Source organism: Nematolebias whitei, chromosome 20 (genome assembly GCF_014905685.2).
Source record: "Nematolebias whitei isolate Nwh7 chromosome 20, NemWhi1, whole genome shotgun sequence".
NCBI lineage: Eukaryota > Metazoa > Chordata > Actinopteri > Cyprinodontiformes > Rivulidae > Nematolebias > Nematolebias whitei.
The window spans coordinates 3,546,226-3,572,226 of record NC_056517.1 but is presented as its reverse complement, the minus strand read 5'-3'; the positions used below and the strand labels follow the sequence as shown (position 1 = coordinate 3,572,226).

The following is a 26,001-nucleotide window of genomic DNA, read 5'->3' as shown; positions in this document are numbered from 1 at the left end:
CACTTAAGGAGAATAGATGGTGGTTTTTACAACGTCTCATTCACTGCCAAGTAAAATACAATTACAGAGCTCTCAGAAACACGTCCACCAGTCGCTCTCGTCGTCTCCCAGTCGCTTCATAGTCTCCATGCACGTGTGTGTGGCTCCATTACATCTAGCGTGTTCAGAAGTGAAATTTTGGACCGGATTTTCTATCCGCCACTTCATTAATCAAATGTAGATTTTTTTTTTTACTCTGATTATCTGGAGGTGAATACAAATGGCTTTGTCGGATCCTTCCAGGGGAACTGTCCGAGGGCTGGAAGGTCATCCTTTCATTTTATTTGGCTCTAAATGAGGCCGCCATCCACTTGTGATTGATACTGTTTGTGCTCTCAGGCTTCAGCGTTTTTTATGTTATTTGTAAAGGTGTTATAATTTAAAGCACTCCTCTGTCTGTTTTAGGCTGGTTGTGCCCCTCGCCCCCCTCCCTCCTTATCAGGGGGCGTAGTTCAGCGCACACACTCCATCTCCTGTGTCTTCCTCCCTCCCCTAATTCCACCCGTTTCCTCTCCCCAGTGTACTCCTCTGTCACCAAGATTGATAGATGCTCATTGCTAGTAAATGAACATTTCCCCCCTCATAAATTGCTGTTTCATGTGACTAGATTAGCGATGCCTTTTAAAAGGTCAGTTAATTTAAAATCATCTCAAGTACTCCCTTGTTCAGTGCAAAGTGCCTCCAGTTGAACGGCTTTGTTTGACTTTGTATCCACGCCTAATTCAAATCCAACAATCTAACAACCAGTCAGCTTAATGAACTCTTTTTCACCTGATATGTTTAGGATGAGCTGTGTGATTTTGAACTAGATTCAGTGTGTTATTGATGCAGTCTCTTGGCAGAAATGGAGAAAACATCTCAAAATGAATCATTGATTTCTAAATGTTGCTTACACTGTTTTTATAGCGGATAAATAAATGCTTTTTTCAGGCTCATGTAGCACCAACATGTTACCGCAGTAAATTAGAGAGAACAAAAGCAAACACTGGCTCTAAAAACAGATTATTTAAAAGTAATTTTGTGTTCTGAACTCCCAGTTCCACTTGCTTGGAAAGAAATTATTTGTGTTTAGTTGCATTCTATGATTTAAACACTAGATGGCACTAAATCCTAACATCTCTCATCTAAAACTACCAATTGTTCAGCCTATAAGTTGTGTTTTTTTGCATAATTTGCATTCCCTGCGACTTGTGCATGGATTTTTTTCCCATATTTATGAACCAATTTTTGGCTGAGATATGACCTCATGATTCATTCTGAGCGAAAATACTGAACACTTCCGTTTTCAGCCACTAGATGGCACTTGAGTAGTATGGCAAGCCGTTGTCATGTAATAGGTAAAAGTGGCTATTAATGACACAGTCGGCTTGCCATAGCCTGCCACCTTCGTCCAGCTCGCATGGAGCAAACATCCAATCAGCTTAATTTCACTGCGCCGCCCCGGTGAAATGCAGCTAATTTGACCATTGACGTGCATTTATTAAGGAAAAGTTAAAATGAGACACACCTTTACTAAAATTATGAGCAAACAAATAATTGTTTTTAAGTTTTAATCTTGTTAAATTCATGTTAAAGTCCTCCCGTGCACGCTCCCGCGGCCACCAGTTGGCAGCCAATCGATTTTTGACACAACACCGCCCACATTTCCGGGTTGTCAGCGGTGACGCGTAGTAGATGTGACTTATACGGCGAAGCGACCTATTTATGGATTTTTCCGGTTTTTTTAGACATATTGGACTGATGTGATTTATAGGGCGGTGAGACGTGTATGGAGGAAAATACGATACTTATAAGTTGAAGCACACAGTTTGCTGAAAATCTTAAATGTAGTGTTTTAGAGACAAAAAATACACTAAACTGCTTTTGACAACCAGCAGCAGTCAAATACCCCCAGTCGTCTCTCCTCGTCTCCCCATCTGGAGAAAAAAAAAATCAAGATTTTAAAGACTGAAAAGATTTCAGCTTTAACATGTTTTGCCAAAACTAATGTACAAAACAACTTCAGCAGCAACAAAGATAAAGTTTTCACCTCTTTTTTTTATTGTTGCTCACGTTAGCGTTTGACTTTAGACTCATTTAAAACTGTGTTCAGAGGTAAAACTATAAAAGTTAGTTGAGTCAACTTGTGATTTTACTAAGCATTCAGACTTAAAAATAAATGAACTAGTAAAGAAACACTTTGATGTTAAAATGACACGTTTTGAAGACTATGTAATGCAAAGATGTTTTGCTTGGGAGATTCAATCTTCAGTGAATGAATTTACGTTTTATTAGTTGATGTCCGGGCGGCACGGTGGCTCAGTTGGTAGAGCTGTTGCCTCTCAGCGAGAAGGTCGCCAGTTCAAATCCCAGCCCAGGACCTTTCTGGGTGGAGTTTGCATGTTCTCTCCGTGCATGTGTGGGTTTTCTCCGTGTACTCCGGTTTCCTCCCACAGACCAAAAACATGCATGTTAGACTGATGGTAACTCTAAATTATCTCTTGGTGAGAATGAGAGAGTGAATGTTCGTCTCATTTGTCTCTGTGTGTCCCTGTGATGGACTGGAGACCTGTCCAGCGTGTCCCCCACCTCTCACACAGTGATGGCTGGATATGGGCACCAGTGCCCCCCCCCCCCCCCCCCCCCAATAGGTAGAAATGGGTAAAAGTGGATGGATGGATGATTAAACTGAATATTTGCTCAAATAATTTATATGGCATAATTAATAAACACATGTTTTTGTTTTAGGTTCACTTTAATAATTGTAAGAACAAAGCAATTAGAAGAAAAAAAAACAAGAATAGAGACAACAGTGACTTAAAGGATAAAACTGGTAAACTGCAAAAGAGAAAATTGATCTCCATCTACTCTAAACATTTTTACTGCAGCTACTAAAATATAAATACTGAAGTAAATTCTAGAGCACATCTAAATGTTTGTTTTGCTTTTATTTTGTATTTTTACAGAATTACCAATATCATAAAATACAAAGAACATTTGCAAAAGATTTGTTCAATACTCTTTTTGTATATCAGTTACAGTTTTTCCTCAATTATTATCTTTTTAGCACATTATGCAACAGGATTGAAAAAGAAGGTCAAACGCAGAAAACTGTAAAATTGCTCTATGTTTGTTTGTTTCTATGGCATGCGCTAAATTAGCATTAAAGTTTGTGCTCAGTAATTCAAGTAAAAAGTCCAACAAAGTTCAGTCAGGTTGTCTGGACGGTTTCTTTGTTGGGAACAAATGAAGCGAGGCCCTTGACAGGTTCTGATGAAGTCCTTTGGATAAAGGACGAAACGTCTCAACAAAAAGAAAAGAAAGAAACCATCCAGATGACTTGACTGAACTATGTTGGGTAAAAGTAGCATTGTTTCTGAAAAGCTTCATATCTCCAGTCCTTTTTTTATTATTATTATTATTATTCTCACCCAAACGTCCATTTGTTGTGAACAGTCCAGCTCAACACGGTCCTGTCTACAATTCACAACAATCCAACTTTTAAACTCGTGCCTCAGTCGTGAGAACAAATTTAGACAAATTAGAGGATATTATTAACAGGGAAAGAGATGTTGGATATGGTCTGATAAGCTCCATCTCCAACAAATATGTTCATTATTTAAAGGTCTTAATCTTTTTTTGATTTTTCAGATTTTATTTTTTTTTTTCATCATTTAAGCACAGATTAATCGCTTTGGAACAGGACATTTCACTGAGAATGCTTTTGTTCCATTGTCAAGCCTTTTTTCTTCTTTCATATTGAAATAAGCAAGCAAGGCCAGCGAGCAGGATTCAAAGATGTTTTTAAAGGATGCGTGTGTCTCCTGACCATGAGTTGGTATAATGAGACCTGAGCTCATGTGCTGTAGAACCGCCTAGCACATCAACTCCTCTTGGAGCCGCATTGTCTCTAGTGTGATTGTCAAGGGCCTCGCTTCATTTGTTCGCATAGCAAGACTAATCAAGGACATTAGCCCTGGTGTCATGTAATTCATCATTGATTGTCTTATTGGCCCTCGGTGCAGTACTGGCTGCACCATCACTCCTCTTGTATAACAGCCTTACCTTGTGTTGCTCTCTGATCGAAAACACCTCCCCACAACGTGTCAGGATTCATTTCCATGTTTTATTTAAAGCCTGCTCGAGTATCAGCAGCGCTTTGAGCAGGATTGAACTTTCTGTTTCTGCTGCAGAGTTGCTTCCTGGCTGACAGGATCCGCGGCTCCGGTGATGCAGAGAGGTGAAGAGACGTGTCTGTGTGTTCTCTCCGACAGCTCAGGGCTCATTAAAGAGACCGAGGCCCCCTGATATTTTGGAGCGCTTGTCTGAGGCCAGTCCGCCGGTGGCTCAGGCTAGTTCACGTTTTGCTGTTTGATGGTTCGGGTTTTGACAGTCTCCTGCCTGTATCTGTCGAGGCAGAATTAAATGTTAACTAAGGCGCAGACCGGGGGAAACATGAGTGCAAACAAATTGAGCCGAGAGCAGCCAGGTAGGCGTGTAAAGTCGACGGAAGGAAGGAGTAGGCAGAGTTTGAGCCTCCAGAAGCTCCGTACACCGATCGAGCCAAGGAGACATCAAATATACATGGAAACGGCTTAACCATTCATCATTCATCTTTACAGGAAAAATAAAAATAAATCAGATCTCCCTCTCTCTCTCTCTAAGCCCCCCCCCCCCCCCCCCCCCCCCACTCCCCTTGTCATTTTTCCACCAGCTTTCTTTTAGCCGCTTGTTTCTCAAACAACACATTATGTGGTGAATAGAAGGAGCCTCTGTCTGGCTTGTTGCTGTAGGGAAACTAAATTCTTTACTCAGTTTTCTCTAAACCCCTTAATCTCTGAATAAAAGCACCAGACAGATCAAGGGAAAGTAACGAACAGTTTGCAGAGTCTCATCCAGTGGCTTGAGGGTGCTGTTTGCTCTTTGGCGTGGCAAGAAAATCCCCTCATCAGCAGCGGTATACAGTCGCACCACTGCTCTGCCGGTGCGCGTGAGCTCCGGTGGATGGACTCAGCTGACTGTTGCTTCAAGCCGAACACCGTATGCATGAATGAAAGGACACGGCGTGTTTGTGAGCCTCTAAAAAGTGGAGCTGATCCCTAATCAGCGATTCCACATCTAGCCGTCGTGTGACGATGCATTTCAGCACAACAGGACGCGTTGTCGCCTGGGGTGGTTCGACGTCTGCGGCCGATCCAAAACCAGATCCAACTTTTCGACGTTTGTCCTTGAGAGGAGATACAGCTTTGCCAATAGATGAGCAGGAAACGATAAGAACGACAGGGCGTTGTGTGAGTGAACACGTTAACAGAAGGCGATCAGTATTCAAAGTGAAACGCCCCTCAAAGGTTCTTTTCTGCAGAGCGCCGAGAACTCTCAATATGCTCTGCGAGGCCCAACACCGACTCAAATCAAAGTGCTTGTGTATGCCGGTGCAACCTTATTCTTTTGTCAATTGCTCTTGTGCTGCATGTTAAACAATGCAAATGGCCTAAGCTTTAGTTTTTTCCTCTCTTGAGTGGGTTATTCTCAAGTCATCTCCCAGGGAAGAAGAAAAATAAAACTGGTTATTTCCATATTTTAACTGCAGCATGTAGTTTTCTCTGCAAGGCCTCACGGACAAAGGTAATCATGTAGTCATGTTTATTTTTCCTTCACCTGGATTTTTTTTTTCTTTTGATGCCTTTTCGTTTTGAATAGGATTTTACTTTTTATCACACACTTTATTGTCTCTGTTGCTTTAATGACAAATTGTAGTCACACACACACACGTCTTTTTTGGGGAAAGTCAAATGCATATTATATGTAAATTGGTCTTTTTGGTGGTGGTTCATATACCGTAGGAGGCACTTGAATTTTCAATACAAGCTTGTTGCAGGCAAACCAACCACTTTATGGCTGCTGGTGGAAAATTCAGCAGTAAATATGTGTTTCGCACATGTGCAATCCTCTCCCTAAAAACAAGCATAAAATAGCAACGAAAATAGTTCATAACATCTTAGAGCTCAAGCTGACATCAGAAAGCTGTTTATCACGGTTAAAGGCGGGGATGTTAAAATAAATTACAGATTTACTGCTGAAGATGAAGAGTTGGACATGATGAGTCCGTCTGTACAACTCCCCATGTGTCAGTCAAACACATCAGATGCATTTTAAAATCATTAAAATGTCGAAGTCTACGCTACTTTTTGCACTTTAAATTGGATGTTTTTAAACGAGCGGTTTGTTCGCTGAGTTCGTTTAGCGCCTGAGGGGAGATTAAACACAAACCATATGGATAATATGCTGCTCCAACACGACTCTGCATCTGCTGCTGCGAAACACAACATTCTCATATTATCTGGTTTAAATCTGCTGTCTGGGTGAGACATTGTTAATGCAATTCATCTTTTTTATCAAAGGATGCCAAGAACAACGATTTGAATATTTCTGAAGACGTTCTGAAGTGAGCAGCTGCTGCCTAAAATTCCAATAAACAGCATCTTCACTTTATAAAGCTCAAAACTAATGTGGGGTTTACTTTTGCAATAATCTTAAAATATATAAGAACAGTAAAAGAGTGAAACGGCTCATTAGGGTCACCATGGTAACCACACACCTGTGCCTGTCACTCCCTAACAGCACTTTGAATAAGACGATGGTTAACTGAATGCCCTGAGACAAGGACTGAGGAGTGAACGAGCTTCCAGACAGAGAAAACATTTAAAGAGGTTTTATTTGCAGTGGGTAGTAAACCACACCGGGAACCCTGAGGAGCAAGGACTCAAGTTAGATACTTTCCAAGAGGAGGATGATACTGGTGGTAGATTTCAGATCTCACTGTAGGTTGGGCATGTGGTTGGAAGGTGAGGAAGGCAGCTGAGGAGATACAATATATTTCCAGGGGTTCTTCAAAGAAGTCCAGGCATAAGTAGTTCACGAGCAGAGATACTGTAAATATCAAAAGGAACACAGGTAAGTCTTTCTCAAGGATCATAGAATACAAAAGGGCACGACAACCTGAGGCAGGTAATGCTCCAGCGGCGAGGAGAAGTCATCTACTACCTTTTATACTCCTTTCATTCATTCAACCTTTATTTGTACAGGCTAATCCCATTGAGGCTCGGGGACTCATTTACAAGAGAGACCTGGTTTTAACAGAGTGATGACAACAGGGGAACAACAACGACAACAAGACGATCGTAAAGGATGCGCACAAATTGAGATTTTGTTTTTAACAAGTGGAAATAAAATGGTATTTAAGAGAAAAGGTAACCAAAAAACAGCTAGGTTGTAAGGTGATGTTGAAAACTAAAAACAGGAACATGTCTGCATTGGGTTTTCCCATAAACTTAACAGATGTTTGAAGCCACTTAGAGACATTAAGGTCGAGAGCTTCAGATCTTTTTGCAAGATATTCCAGGAAACAGGAGCAGAGTAGGAGAAGGCCGTTTTGCCCAGTTCAGTCCTCACTGAGGGAACACTGCTGGTGTCTCGTTAAGATTATCTTCAGGTGTGGAAAAGATGCCATGATCTAATGTCTTCAGAGCAGCAGGAAAAACAGGAACTCCCACAAAGACAGGGAGACAGAAATGCAGAGCAGGAGTTAAACTTCACACACAGTCTCTGTGCAGAAACCATAAGTTGTACTGAAAAGATTCCTGAGCGGTAAGCTGCAGAAGCGTTTGGTCATCACACAATGTAAAGACAAGGTAAAAAGATCCTGCATTTCAATCCATGAAGAAAATAATGTATATATTCATGTCAGTATGTTGTGCTCTTCAGTTTTTATCTCCTGTTTTCAACAACATTTTTATTTCTGTTCTTGTATTGTTGATACAGATAACTCTTTAATTTTCCCATCACACACACACACACACACACACACACACACACACACACACACACATACGTACACAGTCACACAAAGTTGTTAGTGAAGGGCATTAGGACTCTTTATTTGCACTTAGTTTGAATGGTCATGGTTTGTGACTGGGGAACTGCACAGTCAAATGTGAGTCAGTGAATGGACTCAAAGCACGGGGCAGCTGTCATGCGTGCCGTCTCAGATTAGGCCGTGCTCCGTGTGAGCACAGTCATGGAAACACTCGGAGGGAAATTACCTGAAAACTACTAACGGAGCTGCTTCTGCACAGTCCAAACTAAAACAAGTTGGTGTTTAATGGAAGGCACATTTCACACACGTTTCAACATCTTTTAAACATTTACGCTTTCTGTTTGTGTGAGATTCATCAGTTCTTTCTTCCATTATAAACACATGAGCCTAGACTCAAACACCCAGTCCCACTGGATTCTTTGTAATGGTGTGGGGGGTGGATAAAGTGGCAGAGACATGTCACTCTTTTAAACCGATTGTTTTAAGTGAATACCTCAAAGTGTTGAGTAAACCCACAGCAGATAAAAACACTTATCATGCATGCTACTAGCGATTAGCTTGTAAAATGCTTTTTGTTCAACAATTCTCAATCTACTGCTTTACTCACCTTGAAGGGTGCGAGTTAGCGTGCTGTATAATAACCCAGTTATAGTTTACTGCTCTTTTATCTCATCTTTGACAGTTACAATAGCAAAACACAGAAGCTTAATAAAAACATGTGTGAAAAAACCCATTCCTCAGTGGATTCAGTAAATGTCTGCGTACAACTTCCGGCCAGTATGTGACGACATTTATTCAATTCATATTTATGAACATTTTTTTTTTCTTCTGTCAAACAGTGGAGGCTGTTGATCGACGGTGATACTAAATAAATAGTTGCCAAACAAGCCTTTACTCTTTAAACACCTAAAAGTTTCAAATAAATACTTTATTTTATTTATTAGCACGGTGGAACAGTTGGTAGAGCTGTTGCCTCTCAGTGAGAAGGTCGCTGGATTGAATGCCGGCCAGGGGCCTTTCTGGGTGGAGTTTACATGTTCTCTCCGTGTGTGTGTGGGTTTTCTCCAGGTACTCCAGTTTCCTCCCACAGATCAAAAACATGCATGTTAGACTGACTGGTAACTCTAAATTGTCTCTAGGAGAGAGAGAGTGGTTGGTTGTTTGTCTTGTTTGTCTCCACGTGTCCCTGTGATGGACTGGAGACCTGTCCAGGGTGTCCCCCGCCTCTCACACATTGACTGCTGGATGTGGGCACCAGTGACCCCCTCGTCCTGAAAAGATGGATGGATTGATCGATCTTCTTAGCAAACCCTCTAGAATTTGCATTTACTGTCAGTCTACCTGCTAATTAATACTTAGCATCTCACACGCAAACTGGCATTTTTGAGCTATATAAACTGGGTAGCATGTGGCTAACTGGACCAATATTTGTATGCAGCCTTTTTTATGTGTAAACTGATCCACTAGCCTTTCTATATGTGTACGTGGTAAATAGGTGGTACTTGTATAGCGTCTTTCTATCTATACATCTTTACAAAGCTAATCTGAATCTAGAGACAAATCGGTGCTTTAGATCACATTCGTACACCAATGGGACACACAATGAGGGGTTCAGTGTCTTGCCCAAGGACACTTTGACATGTGACTGCTGGTGGAATCGAGCCCCCAACTCTCCCATTGGAGGACGACTGCTCTCACCACAGTTGGCCCCAGGAGATCTTAGTTCTCTACCTGTTCTCTTTGGCCTCAGACAACACGGATGCTAGCCCACAAATTGGGGACGATTTTGAAAATACATGTAAATTCAGTTCAAACCTGTTGCAATTGAGCAACATCTGTTGACGCACCAACTTTGTTGAAGGCTGTCCCATTGTGTAGGGAACTTTTTGAACCCCCTCCATTTGTAACTTAGAATTAAGGGCCCAACAGGATGCTCAAAACTTATATTTTAGAGGAATCATTGAAATTATATTGAGCCCAATTGATATTTGCATCCAAAAGAATTTATCAATTGATGCACAGACATGACATCAGTTTTATTAGTTTTATTATATTGTCAGTGTTCTTTTGTCATAAAGCTAAAACTGTTTTAAGTGTAAAATTAGTTCACTCACTTTAGTACCTGCACTATTTAAATACATTTGGCTGTAAAGCATGAAGAGTTGCATTTGAAGGCTTAACGCCAATAAGTGCGCTGAGAAAGACCCATTACAAGATTATGTTGCTGTAAAACCAGGAGTGTATCGTTCAGGATTAATGGTGCCTTCACACGTGCAAATAACCCACTAATGCACCTCCACACTGCTCCTTGTGTCCAGTTTTGAACGGAGTGCTGATATGCTTCCTGTTATCTAATCTTTTCATTATTTCCCGGATGTTTCTGCTTCCAGAATTTCCAAATAAAATGTAAAAAATTAAACGTATACTTCAGGATGGTTTTCAACTACACCACCGTCCATCTTAATGCCTTTATAGGCTAAAAATACCAGGTATGTTTATAAATGTTTTTAAAGAGGTGTTTGGAGGCATTGAAGGTGACAAATTAAAATAAATTGTCTTTTCTCTAATGAAATGCAAATCAAAAGACTGTTTCACAGAGAAACGGCAGAAAAATGCTGAGTGACGATGCCGAACCAAAAGACAAAAGAATTTGACATTGGGATGTTTTGAAAGTGTTTGCTCGGTGTCAAAGCTACGGTGGCCCTGAGGTGTAAATGAACAACATTAGAAAAAACTGAATCATTCAAAAATTATATAAATTCATTTTTTTCTAATGTGATTCCATTTTTTTGTAATGTTTTTCATTTGCACCTTAGGGGCCACCGTACATCGCCTCCCTAAACGAAGCTCTGAATGTTACTTCCACCTTGTAGAGACCGCTGCGCTGACGGGTTTGATCATGTTCTCAAGCCAGTGCAAAGATTTCCTGGACAGACTGTGTTTCTGACCCTCTGTTGATACATTTAATGCTTTCTTTTAATCACTCAAAACCAAACATGATGAAATCTCTATCGGCTTTCTCGTTTGAGCACGGCACTCTTCTTTTTTTGTTTTGCTCAATTATGTCTGTGACTTCTATTTAGATAAATCAAATTAATGGTCCCCTACTTTGCTTCCCCCATTCAAAATTAGACAATATTATACATTTATCAGCTCTAACCCTCAATATGTTGCCGCAGTTTGTTTTCTAATTAAGCGTCGAGTCGAGATGATTTGAATTCATCTCACTTTGTGACTCTTGATGAGACAGAACAAGCTGGTTTAAGATGCCAGCTGCCACTTTACTGCAGCTTAGTGAGTGTTTTTCAGTGTTATCCAGCATTATTAAGACCTTCTGAAAAGCTTCTGAACCATCTGAAAAATGCAAAGCTTGAAAAAGCAGGGCTGTTGCTTCTGTTCATTAAAATGTGACATTTTGGAGACGTGTGCTTTTCACAGGACAGCGAGCGGCGAAGTCTCTTCACCTGCCTGACCGTGACTTTTTTCATGCTTCATATTCTGTTTTTCCTCGATCTGTGTGTTTTTTCTTCTTCTAATAATTATTAATGCTGCAGTTAGCCCTTTAGCACATCCTCTTGAGAATGCCACCCCCACATTTCACTGCACCTAATGAGAACCAGTGACAAGTTTTGTTTCAATAAAAACTCTTCAACGTGGTTCAGAAGGTGTTTCTATGCTTCACACTGGTTGTAACCTGGAGTGTTTTTTTTTTTTTTTTGTGCTTTCCATTTGTCATTTCTCGCAGATTTATAATGAGTTGATAAGATTTGGAAACGACCACAGCCAAGTTGGCAGCCAGCAGCAAACCCAAATTGAGGCTTTCAGAACTTTTCTTTGGAAACTAATGGCTGGTGTAGCCAAAACTGTGCCCTTGTTTTTCTGCGTCTGAAAGCCAAGTAGAAACATTTGTCAGCTTGGAAAGAAGGTCTGAAAATGAGCAGTCATTGGTGTAAAATCAATGCAAGACGGTGCATTTAACTTCTGAACGTTAACGCCGCAGAAACGAGCAGGTTCTTTGATTTCTCTGCCTCAAACAACCTGTAAGCAGATTGTTTTTAGTGTCGCATATCTTTTCTACAGATCTCATTTAAAGTGTTTACTTGTAATTGTGCTATCAGATCTCATAGTCGTTGGGCTGAAACCAAACAAGTCCCCATTAATGTTTTGTTACTTCGTCTTTATTAATGAAATAACAACATGTGGGCAATTTAATCACAACATTTTACCTCATTTGACCAAGGTAACAGCACGACACCTGCTTTGAAAGCTATCATCGCCGCTATCCCAGGCCTAAATTGCCGTCCTCGCCCAGTTGGAAACTGACCTCTCCTCGTTATGTGCTCTTCCTCTTTATCTGTTCTTGTTGGTTGACTTCTCCGTTTCCCACTCTGCCCTTTCCCCTCTCCAGATAACTTCCCACAGATGGCTCATCAGAAGCGCTTCATCGAGCGGAAATACAGGCAGGAGCTGAAGGAGATGAGACGGGAGCGCGAGCGGCAGGAGAAGGACACCGACGAGGTGGAGGAGGGCAGGAAGTGACGGCACCTGGACCCACCGGGAGCGGCTAGTTGCAGAAGCTCAGGCAAAGAAGAGCCGCGACAGACTGACAGGGAGGTGGAGATGGAGATGGATTAAAATTAAATGTTGCCTTTTTCACACAAGTTTGAGATGAGGATCAATGACCAGTATGGAACAAAACAGTCAGATAACAGAAAGAGTTGTTGGTGCAGTTGTTGTTTTTACTTTGTAATAGTGACAAATGGCTGATAATAAATCTAGAGGACGTCACAGTGCTACAAAATCACAAAAAGGCACTTTTTTTTTTTAAATAAGTGGAACATAAAGTGTTAAATAAACTTTGATTTTACTCTAACTAGTTGTTAATTAGTTTGCTTTTATTTGCTTTCATGGTAATAATTGTCACCCTTCTGATAAGAAGCCTAAACCCCTAAAAAGGGTCGAGTCAATTATACTCCGTCATAACAGCGTCGCCATCTGTCTTGCATCTGCCACTCACTTTTTAATAATCAAAATATCGTGTTTTTTTCCTCTTCCCCCTCCGTTCCTGTTACCCTCTCGCTAAAACACAATTGGCTGTCTAACAGATCTTAATTATAGATTGTCTAATTAATAATTTCCTCAGCTCTGTAGCCTCTGGATCCAGCTATTTAACAACAGCAGACATATTAATAACTATCTGTCATAGAGTTGAGTCTTCTATATTGAGATTCATTGTAGATAATATATACATACCTGTGAGGGTGAAGAGCGTGTTAGCCTGTGGCTGCCGTCACGTTTCAAATTAAAGTTTCATTCTCAACTCTGAGGAAACGAGGGCCTCCAGGGCTGTCTGTTAGTTTGGAAGAAGACTTCGCAAAGACCGGCTGATTTTAAACATGTTTAATTGTGTCATATAAATATTCAGTACAAAATATCACGGTTTACAAAGCAGAGTGATGAATGGCCAGTGATGTTGGGCTCCTTAGACTACCACTATATCTCTCCAATTGTTTCTACATCAATAAAACTACTCAACCACGTTGCCACCGACATATAGCACAGCAGAGGCTCGAGCCCCAAGACCGACCTGCACATCAACAATCACAGATCTACTGTATCTGGAGCGAGGAGACTGCAGCTTCTTCGAGTTCCCTTAACAGACTCGCGCACAGAAAAAAGAAAAATGGTGAATGGCAACCTTGTTGGAGGCAGTCGCACCCCTTATCGAACACAGTTTTAAATAATGACGATATGATCACAGCCCATGTAAAAACAGTAGAATGCCAACACTCAAGAAGAAAACGTGTTGATTTCAATTAGAGCCCTCACACGGCACAGCAAAACAGACACATTTAGGACAGTGGAGCAGTTGGCCAAAGGTACTGGTGTTTTCCATTTGTACTTGAAAGGAAATGCCCCCTAAAGTTACAATTCTGGCTTGGAAATTTAAAAGTGCCTCACCAGCCCCGACCTTGAAATCCAACCAGCTTGCCTCACACAAAATGTAGAAATACCTGCACAAGTTTGACATACCAACAATACTGTAACATGTTACAGTGCAGATTGCATAAATGCAGATTAATTCTTTGCCATCACCTTATTTTGCCAAACACTATAATAAGCAAATCCCGCTAATTTTGTTAGCCACCAACATGGCTAACGTTGCTGATAACTGGGTGATTATTGGTCACTTCTGGCAAGACAGCCATTCCTTCCACCTGAACAGGAAATCAATATGAAACAGCCACTCACTGAACAGTTCTCACATTCCTCACGATTAGCTCTAAAGTCCTAGTCGCTAAATCAAATGATTTATTAGGTTATCGGTCTTGAAATGTGAGCTAATCGGTAGCATTTTGACGCTGATGTGCTAGATATGCTAGTCATCAGGATCGCTTTGCTAATACCATTGAAGGCAGTAAATGATTACACAATATTAGTGACACGGGATGATGTAATGTGTAAATTGTCCATATAGTTTAGGTGATACTTTGCTCACAAACCAAAATAAATGATAGATAAGTTTATTTCTACAAGTATGAATACTTTGTAGGTTTGAGGCTGCCTTATTTGGGTACCTCATAGTGCATTCTATCATTCAGCGCAAACCTAGAAGTGTGAGCTCCCAAGTTTCCTGCTGAGAAATGAACTGGAATGTCCAAAAAAATAAATAAAAAAATCCAAATTGGAATATCGTTTTGAGGGTATATTGGAGACTTTGCTGCTTATGCTGTTCACCAACTTGTCTTCCAACAGTGGCAGTCCAGTGAGATTTTGGCTTAAATTTAAATACACAACAACCTCTTAGTTAAAGGATTATTCACCGTGTCATCGGCTAGTCACTCAGTTATTGAAGCTGCTCAATCTTGAACCTGAGACGTATCTGATTTGGGCAGATATGTAGTTTATTGTTGGTATCTAGCCTCGGGAGTGTTCAGTATTCGTAGTTTTGTTCCTTTTGTTTTGCCACACATGTTGTACCTTGAGGCAGATATGCAGCTTTCTAGTAAAGATTTTCTGAGCCCATTAAATGCTTATCATAGCAACGCTGCAGCAGTCTGAAATGGCTACTCGCACAATAGGAGCTCTAGCAGCAAGCTAATAAACAAAACAAGAGAACACATGTATACAATAGCTGCTCATAGAGTTGTCCGGCTACTCTATAATCAGGCGGCTTGTTTAATGGTCTGCACCATTACTGATGGAGAGAAGAAAGTAGCACAGCGGCAATTATGCCATTGTGTTGTGTTATTTCTGTTCCAAATGTCTGACAAATGTCAGCCTCTTCACACGTTGGCCTTTTGTTAAAGTGAGGGCAGAGCATGTAGCTGCCGTGTTTTTTCTGTTGATATCACTTTGCTCTTTCCGTTCAACCTCCTTGCTTCTGAAAGCTTTTTACACAAATTTAGGAGGTCTTAAACCAATTTGAAAATACTGCTGCTTAAGGATCATTTTCTTTTGTTTTCTAAGTCACATTTAAGCCAAAACCCACGTGTGCTTGTCAATGCACTGACCTTCTCTCCAAGCGGAGGACAATCTTCTGGGTTTAAAAGCCTAATACGGCTCAGCTCAAAGGTCAGGTGCCCCTCGATAAACATCTTTATGGAAGAGGCTGACGGTCCCACAGGAAATCAGCTGGGTAAAGCCTGAACATTTGGTTTGGCTTCGACATAGAATACAGTGCATGTAATGAGAAGAAGGGAACGGACTGCAACAATCAGAGGCCTTTAAAAAGGAAAATACTGGTGTTCTTTGCTTTTTGGCACATTTCTGTTACCCAGCTGTTTCTTCATTAGACATTCTTCAGGGCAGGTCTTAGCCACTTTCAGGACACCATGTAGATTTTCTCTTAACGGTAAGAAAAACCATTATGTCTAATTGCTTTTTAATGTACTGAACCCCATGTGATACATTTAGACTTATTTTCTTCCACTTGAAAATATTCTGATCCCAAAGTCCAGGACGTCCAATCAGCAACTCAATCCGTGCTTGAAACATGGAATCACTTTAATAAAACTAAAAGTGAAATGAACAATTTAGAGAAATAAACAAAGAATTGTCTAAGTTTGGATAGTAGCTAACCGTAGGAGAGATGAATCTGGTTTTATTCAGTATTGGGACCCAGTGGAGATTAAAATTTTCACATTTATTTATATTTCATTAAAAAAAAGAACAAGTTCAACAAAACCAGTATTTTCCTTATCAGAGCTGTCAGTCGTTAAAATTAAAAACAATAAGATGCGCACCTCATTTTTCAGTGTCCAACGAAAAAAGTGGTTCTGGCAACATTCACCACAGCAGGGAAGTATTTGGTATTTCAGCGCACCTCACAGCAAATGCTCAGAGCTGTATGAATATACCAGTTAAACAAAGAAAAACTGTGTTTGAGTGTTTTTTTTTTCTGGCTGCAAATCTCACAGTCCTTTTAAAGAACATTAGCAGAATAACACAAAGTTGCCTCAAAATCCATTTGAGCTCAAGCTTTACTGTTGAAAAGTGGTTACCGTGAGTGAGGCAAACGTCACTGAGGAGTAGGGATTGTTTTAAAGATAGAAATCCCTTGGGAGAACGAAACGGAACAAAAAAAATAACTGTACAGCGTATTGTTTCATATTACCGTACATACACAAGCTAAGATAGAACTCTTAATATGCAGCATGTTTTTGTCCCAGAAACACTGAAAAATACATCGGCATATCTGTTGGTTTACAAAACTGCATGTAGAGGGTCCGTCACAGGCAGCTTTGGAAAAACAAATCAAAAAAATAGTTTAGATATATTTTGGCTTTATTTTGATCCCCCAAAAACACACACGAAAAAAAAAAGAAAAAAGTTTTTTCTGCGTCCCTGCAAAAACGCAACTAACACTGACTGGACACACAAAGCCTACATCTGGTCACCGGAGGGACAACTGAAAGGCGACAGCGGTGAAGGAGCGCCAACGGTGCTCGTCTCTTCTCAAACACGCCACGTTTCCGTCGGAACGGCCGACGGGAAAGTTTAACGTCATGTTTTATCTCCTTGTCTCTGTGCCAGGGTCGTTAGGAATCCCTGTCGCTCTCATCCCCACCGTACATGTCCGCCAGTTTCTTAAAGCGTGGCCCCCACTCGCTCAGGTAGTTGTAGTCCTGGTCCCCCTCGGTGGTCACCGACTCCAGCGAGCTGAGGGACTCGGCTACGGAGCCATTTCCCTCATAAGCGTAGGTCGCCAAGGAATCGTAAGGCGGCGCCGTTGGGTCGCTGTCGTTATCTTGGAGCTTCTGGTTGATAAAGTCTCTCACGTCCCCGTTATTGTCCCGGCTCGGGGGCAACACAGGCCGTCTCACCGGAGGGTAGAACGTCTCAGGGATGATGTCCCTCCTCTGTTTGCTCTCCTCGATGGCCTCCGGGTTGCGCAGCGTGCCGATATCAAAGGCCTGGGTGTCCTCCTCTCCTCCCCCCTCGTCGTTGTAGCTGACAACATTGTCCCTGACATCCTCTTTGGAGATGATCAGAGGCTCCTTCTTCCTCTGCCTCCTCAGGGCAGCAAACAGCACCACAATCACTGCAGAAAGAACAAAGACAAAGAGAACAAATAAGAGACTTTGGAGACTTCTGCTGGTGTTTCTTTGCTTGATCTCCTTGTTGTGAAGGCCAGTGACCATCCAGGAAGAACTGTTGATGTTGCATGAGTGTTCACTGATTTTCAGGCTCTTTAAAGAACTGAATTTGAGAGCAGAAAGATGCATTATGCATTTCTGCAGGCACTGGGCCACCGCTGCTACAGAACAATGGACCCAGCGCATTGTTTGCTACTACCACAATGACGTTTGATGATGTGCAGCTGGTTTAACCTCTTTGAATTTAGTCAAACATTAAATCAATCATGCTTTACTTAAGCAGCCCAAATCAAATGGTAAATGGTAAACGAACTGTACTTACATAGCTCCTTTCTATCTTATCAAGATACTCAAAGTGCTTTACAACACAATCTGTCCTCATTTACCCATTCACGCAGCACTCTACTAGATCTCTACAACAACTTATCAGTGCTTTAGATCACATTCATACACCGATGGGACACGCATCATAGACAATGAGGGGTTCAGTGTCTTGCCCAGGGACACTTCAGCATGTGACTGCTGGTGGAGCCGAACTCCCAACTCACCCATAGAGCTTTAGAATGTGACATCACTGTGTCTGTGGCGTGGTGGCCAGAGGGGTATGTGCACCATCTTTGCTGTCCTTAATCATAACTGTCGAAAACAAAGTTTCTCGCTGACTTTTTAAAAGTCTAAGTAGGTTAAAACAATTTAGCAATGGTCCGAACTTGTTGCATTATTGGAAATAATGTCCGGTCACATGACCAGAATGGTAAAAAGATCAAAAACGGACTTTCATTTCATTTTCTCGCCTGGAAACAACGCGAGGGACCAAACTAAAAGGGGGCGAATGGCTTGGAAATGAGTGGTGACGTCCTGATATAACTTTCTCCAGCGTCCCAAGATACCTGCACGCTTGTTCCAGACATTTCCATTCTGGTGTCTAAATCTGGTTCGTTGGTGTTGCGCTATAAATTTCTGCCATGATTTTGTCCAGGTATACTCGTGTTTGGAGGGCGACTGCTCTAACCACTCAGCCACAGCTGCCCAACAAAGATCAAGAGCACATTGATGAGGTCACTGTGGGAGTACCTTGGACTGTAGCAACAAAGTCTTTGGGTTGCTGAATAAGAATACATATTTCAGTCAGTTTTACAGATATTGAATTAAAATGTATTTTAGTAGTAGCTATGTGTTATTCCCAGCAGTTCAAGTACTTCAACAATGGCCTTGTTGCTGTTTTAAGTGTTTTATAAATAAAGTGGTATGGTATGATATGGTAAGTACTGACAAATGGCCTAAATTCTGTCATAATTGCAGGAATGTATGCATAATGTTATTTTTGAGGTTAGCCCAAACACTAACTTCAATATTTCTTAACAAAAGAAGATCTTAGTTTTAAACTTTGGAAAGCAACAGGCAATTTAAATTATTTCAAGAAATGCTAGGCCTTTAATTGATTAAATACATTTGATGTGCTGCTGGTTTAAAACCCAGTCAGAGCATTTCCAGAGAATATCACAAGATTCAGGACACTGAAAAAAATTGCTGCTGTTTCTCACCCCCGGCTCTAAACCAATCTTCAAATCTGTGACGCCAACGCTTCACTCAATAAACAATATTACTGTTGTAGTCTCTGATCGTCACGTCCATTATTTATCCCAAAGGGGATCTGACTCATCTGCTCTCGTCTTTTTTGGAACGCTAAAGAACCATCTACAACAAAGAAAAACTATAACAGCAGGAAATGGGTTGTGGAAAATCACAAATGGCATTCTTTAATAATCAGGGCATCTGATTGTTAAAGTTTAATATTGGTACACATTATGTCTGCTATGTTTAGAAGAAAAAAACTTTAACATGTTGAACACTTTGATCGTTCTGTCAGTAGTGGGGAAGACAATGGGTTCAGAATCTCATGGAGTTCCTCCTAAAGGCAATCGTCAAAGTGAAGTTGGCAACAGTGGAGCTTATTAATAAAACAATATTTTAAAATCATTTTCATAATTTACTGTGGAACTTGTTGCTGAGATTATAGAATTATCCACATAAATACCATTTCATGACTAACTGAGTAAATGCAGCTCTTTAAAATACGAATAAAGTTTGATATTTTCCATGGGAGGTGGGTAAGGTTCGTAATCCTTGGAGATACTATACATCTAGTTGATTCAGTTTTGAATGGATTCAACCCAGTTCATCATAGCTGCTACAGCTAATCAACTTTAGAAGATGCACTAATGCCGTTAACAAAGTCAATTTGTACAGATGTTGAGGTAAGATTTGGTGTAGGAGTGGCAGCGAGTCATCCCAAACACATCGAGCACAAACTGATCACTAAGATCTTTGTTAAAAACTTTGGCACTAACTGTTGGAGTCGATCACACCAGTGGTGTAGTCTTGATACGCTGGTATACGCCATATACCCACTAGAAAAGCTGGGGAATTTCCGTATACCCACTTCAAAGTGCCCAGTGTTACGTGACATATATGGTAATTGGGTAATTGGTATATTGAAAGATAAGCGTCGGGGCCAGTGGTCGGTGTGAAATAAATGATCTCAGAGAACAGCGGTGTCGGGGGTGGGGCCGGGGGAGAGGAGACTGTCTGTTTGTTGCCAGGCGCGTGTGCCACCGCGAGCCACTCCAGTGAAGCTAGTGGAAGTGACGCAGAGCATCACCGGAACAAGGGCGAGGGGCTTTTCAGAATAAAAGTTTAGACCAGATATTTATATTTTGTCATAAGTGTTAGTAACTTTTGAAACCACCGGCGTGAAGTTTTGAGAGCAATAAACAGCAAAACCCTTATTAAACAACAATTATTGGTCAGATTACATTAAATTTATTTTTTAAACATCACAAATTATTTATTTAAAAAAAAACTTCATTTAAACATTCATATTTATATGTGCCACTTAAAGCCTAAAGAACTTTCACATTTTGTCCAATTTACTTTGGGAATCTGAACTAAAAAGAAAATAACTTGTAACAATAAATAGGATGTGTGTGTATTTATGTAACATTTATCCATCCATTATCTTCTGCTTCCTAGGGAGGTGCTTCGGGAAGATCAAAATAAATTGACGATTACTTTGTACCACAGTACTTTGGTTTCTAAGCACAGTATACCCACTACAAGCATGTAGACTACACCACTGAATCACACCCTAATGCGAGCAGGTCGCCACAAGCAATTTAACCTTAGCAAACTCAAAAATGGCCATAACTAAGGTAGTTTTAGAGATACTGGGCTAAAATCTGGTGTGATAAGAATTTGAGAATCATTCACAACGTTGAGGATGCATGTATTCCGTTACGATTCAAAAACAACTGGACTTTATTTGTAACAGAAGACCTTGCGCTTCTCGTCCGAGGAGCTTTCTCAGTTCACAGAACAGTGTGTGGGGTTTGAGTTATAAAGCTAGATACATATGCAGATTGCCCTGTCAATCCTCACAATAGGGGTTTGTTAGGGTTCCGTTAAGATATTCCATTAAGATATGCAGTTTTTTATTAGTTTTAAAGTTTAGTTTAATATTCTGGTCATCGTATGCCTCTGTCATGAAAGGCTGTGAAAGTGCATTGAAACAAAACTGTAGTGTCACGTGCTGGCCATAGATCTGCCTGCCTTTTAAATTAGCTTTGTACGCTCGTGTGACTGATCCAAATAATTTAGAAAAATGGCAACAATTAGTCTAATAATTGGTCAACCATTCAATTGATCCATCTCTAATAGGTACTTAACATTATTCTGGTTTGAATACGTCCCATAGTACAAATAATCAGGCATCTATAGTGAAACAAATATGAATGGAATCACTTCTGATGCCGTTTAATGAATAAAAATTACATTTTCAGCCAATCAACACACACGTTTACTCCAGTCCTAAAACAATAGACTCTTCCAACATAGAGCTTGGTTTTACATTTTAATTTAAAGGTTACATGAAAGCCTTTCCTGTTTGTGGTTTCATGCCTCTCTTATGAGTTTACAGACAGCAGTGGCTGTCTTAACTAGACTTTTTGAGCTTCAAATTAATGTGACATAAAACTAGAAATGACATTTGAGAAACTGCCAAATGGCCACGACACACTCCAGACTGATCCTTTGCAGTGATTTGGTTGCTGAAGGTTTTGTTATTTACTGATATTCTTTGAAAAGGTTAGCAGATCATCAAACCTGATGGTAAATCATAGAAAACCCATGAATAAAATGTGACCTAAAAAGAGCTGCTGTAAAATGGTAGATTCTTTCAAATGTGCTTTTGGCTCATTTTCCCACTGAATAAAAAGCATTGCGACTGGGAACAGTTTAAGTCATGACGGCATCGTCTTCCTTTTATCAACAGTCGGTAGTTTTCAGTTTTTCTGTGGTTCTGGTTTTGGATTTTGGAGATTTTCAAGTTGCAGTGAAGTGCGTTTTCTCTCAGTTGGTTCAGATGCCGTCAGTCTTTGCTGTTCAAACTGAATTATGATTCCAGCTGTTGATACTGTCACAACAATCCACCCACCGGAGGAGATTAATCAAATGAAGGAGTGAAATATAAAACCTCGTCTCGAACACCTGCGAAAGCCTCAACTTCAGTTTAGATTAAAGGCCTAGTGCAGATTTTCTTCCTAATTTCACGTCAGAGTTTTAGACGCGAGATCAATTTATGTTGAGAAACAACAGAGTTTGGTCAAATCTTGAAAATAGCATTATGCACAATCTCACACAATTTGGCCAAGTAACACAGTCTGTTAGCCTTCAGGGCGTGTGTTACAGATGCCTCTCGGCTACTACTACACCAACTTTTAGCTCAATATCTGGACAGTTGGTTGTTTTAGAGCCACAGTTGTGTTGACTAAGGTCAATTAGTTTTGGCAGCCATCTTAAAGCAGACTGACCCTTAACATTGATCAGGTGTAGATGTACCGGCACATCCAAGGGTTGCTGTTTAAGAGTTTCATTAAAATCCATTCAATGCTTAATGAGATATTTTGCTAACAAACATACAACTCCAACAGTTATTACCAAAGTTTTGAGCATAAACTTGTGCACGATGTTACACTCGGAGTATGTGTTTGAAATGATGCTCAGCTACAGCCACAAGATTTTGGATCAGTCAGGAAAAATTGTTGCGTTAGTGTTTTGAACCAAACTGAAACATGTTCATGAACTTACTGAGCAGAATGAGGACGCAGAGTAAAATGGCCACCAGGGCTCCAGTGCTAAGCCCCGCCCTTGCCGTCAGTGCCTCGGGGTTGCATTGCTTCATGTTGCCTTCGCGGTCGCAGGTGCACACCCTGATGGTGAGCGTGTTGGTGCTGCTCTGCATGGGGAACTCCCCATCAGAAATGACCACGGGGACGTGGTAGATGCTCTTCTGGAGGCTGTTGTAGCTGTTCCTCCGAGTTAGGATCCATGCGGTGTTGTCTGACAATAGACGGACATACAGGAGTCATCGACAACTTGCTTGGATTTTGAACAAGATCTGTCGACCACGATGTTCAGCGTACCTTTGTTATCCCGGACAGAGAAGTTGGCCTTCCCCGCAGCCTCCGGTGCTAGGCTGAACATAAAGCGATGTCCTCCGAGGGGCTCGTCAGGATCTATGGCGCTCACTGTCTGTATCCTCTGGAACAAGAAGCAGAACGATGAGGACCAGGACATTTTAAAATATGATACAAATAATTAAGCTGAACACTTCTTTTGTTGTTGCTTCAGAAATGTTTCATTCATACCCATCTACTCTGCTCACTACAGACTCATGTTCGGGCTGCTGTTTAATATACCGTGTTTACATTATTAGTGTTTAGCATATATCTTAGATCTTTTAGTGTGTCGTTTACTGTTCGTTCAGCGTAAATCTTAGATCCTTGGATAATGTTTCTTTTTATAATTTATATTTTTGCTATTTTTTGGTGTAACTGGGACCTTGAGTACACAATTTTATTCCACCTCATGTACCACGTGTGATGCGAATGATAATAAAGAAAGTTGAACCTTGAATTTTGAGAAGTGGTCAGTGGTGGATGGATAATTCAAAACCAATTGAAATAGAAGTTGAATATTTTTCTCTTTATTCCATAACTTGTAAAACCTTATAAATCTCACTTTCCAACTTCAAACTCATTTTTTATTGGATTGAATCAGAGTAAAGCTTCAACACGCCTCGGTAGGAGAAAAAGATGTATGAAGTTTGTAAAGTTGCAAACAATCACACATCTAAAATTAAAAACCTCTTCTTTTAAAGAATGCATGTCGTCCACTTCTTCTCATGCCTGAGTTTTGGACTAAGATCATCTTATGTTAAGAAATGACTCAGCTGAAGCTATTTTGGTCAAATACTGAAAGTAACCGCTTTATTTTGAGCAATCTCACATAATCTATTGACACTCAACGTATGTACTGAGAAAAACTCTTAGTTACAACTACATCAAACATTATTCAATATATTGTGTTTAGTGTAGTTTAGTAAATTGTATTTAATGTTGTAGCCATATTGTCCTAATTAGGGTCAGTTTGTTGTAAATGTTCATCCAGTGATTACTTAATTGTAAATGGACTGTACATACTGGTTTATATCACCTCTCTATCTTATCAAGACACTCTAAGATCTTTACAACAATCTGTGTCCTCATTTACCCATTCATACAGCTCTATACTAGATCTCTACAAAGAATAATCAGAGCTTTATCACATTCATACACCGATGGGACACACGTCGAAGGCAATGATGGGTTCAGTGTCTTACCCAGAGACACTTCAGCATGTGACTGATGGTGGAGTTGAACCCACAACTCTTGCATTGAAGGATGACTGCTCTAACCACTCAGCCACAAACACCCGCTTAATTCAATCAACCTTAATTTAGACAGGTTATTCTCTTAGAGACCCATTTTAGACTTAATGACAAATTCATTAAAATTGTTCCCTTTTTTTGTGAGATATTTTGCTAACAGACAGCCAAAACATCATTTCCCCATTTGCCTTGGGAAGAAAAAACAAAAACCCTCAGGGAACGTGCAGTGGATTTCCATCATCAGCAGGATTTATTGGTTGTCCAGGATGGTGTCATTAAAACAAAAGCAGATGTGCAGGAACATTTTCCGAACTTTTCCTAAAACCAAACTGATGAAAGTGTCAAGGTGGAGCCTTGGCTGGGAGTCGGCTGCTTTAAAGACCATTTCTGGGACAAAACGGGGTTTGCCTTTTCTTACAAAGGAGCATGTTTTCTCCAGGACTGACTTTTTCAAAGAGGATGTAAATTCTCGTTTCTGGAGTAAAAGTTTGAGTTGAAATTTTAGCTTTGAAAATAAACTCTGCACCTTAACGGAATATAAAGTCTTACAAGAGGCATAAATGGTGTTTAAAAAAGTTTCAAACTTTTAAGTTTGGCTGAAGATAACAGGTCTGTCATTTGCTTCAAGGACAGATGAAATAAGAGATAGCAGATGGGGGAGAAGTAACAGGACGATTTGGAAAAATAATAAATAAATCTCCAAAACCTGCTGCTGATTGTTGGAAGGCACTTTAGCTCTGCAGCGTTCAATAAGGCCTTGATTTATCTGCAGGGCCATCCATCATCCAGGAAAGGCCTCAAAGGTGTCCTAAAAATGCCTCTCCCTTATCAGACTTAAAGAGTACACGTTCTCCTCATTTACAAGGTCATCATTTTATTTTGAGCTTGACTCACTGAGAGGTTTGCACGCTTTGAAAATTCAAAACATCTTTTCATGTCAGAACATGTCTGAAGCATTTTATTTTTAGCTCCTGTCACTTTAAAAAACCTCATCTAAAAGGTCCAGACTGTTTCTTGTTCTTTATTTGAGGCGTTGCAGATCACGTTCCAGTGAACTTTGTAACTCTTCAGTACTTTAGCGTTCACAAATTTTCATTCAACCTTTATTTCTACAGGTTAGTCTCATTGAGCCTCGAGGTCTCGTTTACAAGAGAGACCTGGTTTTGACAAAGAAAGATGACAACGGTAGACAATCATAAAATAAAGCATATGAGTTGCAAAAATAAATGGAAGAAAATTGTATATATAAATAAAACAAAACAAAAACAGCTACATTGTAAAGTGATATATAAAAAAACCTAAAAACAGGAACATGTCTGCTTTGGTTTTTGCCATGAACTTAGCAGATGTTTGAAGCCACTTAGAGAGGTCAAAGGTCGAGAGCTTCAGATCTTTTTACAAGATATTCCAGGAAACAGGAGCGGAGTAGGAGAAGGTCCTTTTATCTAGTTCAGTCCTCACTGAGGGAACACTGCAGGTAATGATGTCCTGAGAGCGCACGCTGTAGCTGCACTCACGCAGAGACATGTAGGAGGAGATGTATGAAGGCAGCAGACCAAGAAGTGATTTAAAGATGAAAATGTACCAGTGAGAGTGTGCATGAAGTTAATGGTGACCAGTTAACCAGTGAATACTGAGTGCAGTGGTGGGTAAGATAATCACAGCCAGTTCTGAATCTTAGTGCACCATGATAGACAGCATCCAACATCTGCAGCATCCAACATCTGCAGCATCCAACATCT

General features: G+C 40.5%; 2 protein-coding genes across 2 annotated transcripts in view; one reads left to right on the top strand and one right to left on the bottom strand.

The window, feature by feature from the left end:
• Positions 1–12,727, top strand: part of drosha (drosha ribonuclease III) — a 166,350-nt gene extending 153,623 nt beyond the window's left edge. Inside the window, exon 32 of the mRNA XM_037693767.1 lies at positions 12,303–12,727. Within this exon, the coding sequence (XP_037549695.1) occupies positions 12,303–12,433 (131 nt within the window). The 3' untranslated portion in view covers positions 12,434–12,727. The remainder of the gene's footprint in view (positions 1–12,302) is intronic.
• Positions 12,728–16,852: 4,125 nt separating this feature from the next.
• Positions 16,853–26,001, bottom strand: part of LOC119426220 (cadherin-6-like) — a 19,032-nt gene continuing 9,883 nt past the window's right edge. The window contains exons 3-5 of the mRNA XM_037693766.1: positions 22,974–23,091; positions 22,639–22,890; positions 16,853–17,438 (exon numbers count right to left, since the gene is read on the bottom strand). Of these exons, the coding sequence (XP_037549694.1) occupies positions 16,936–17,438; positions 22,639–22,890; positions 22,974–23,091 (873 nt within the window). The 3' untranslated portion in view covers positions 16,853–16,935. The remainder of the gene's footprint in view (positions 17,439–22,638; positions 22,891–22,973; positions 23,092–26,001) is intronic.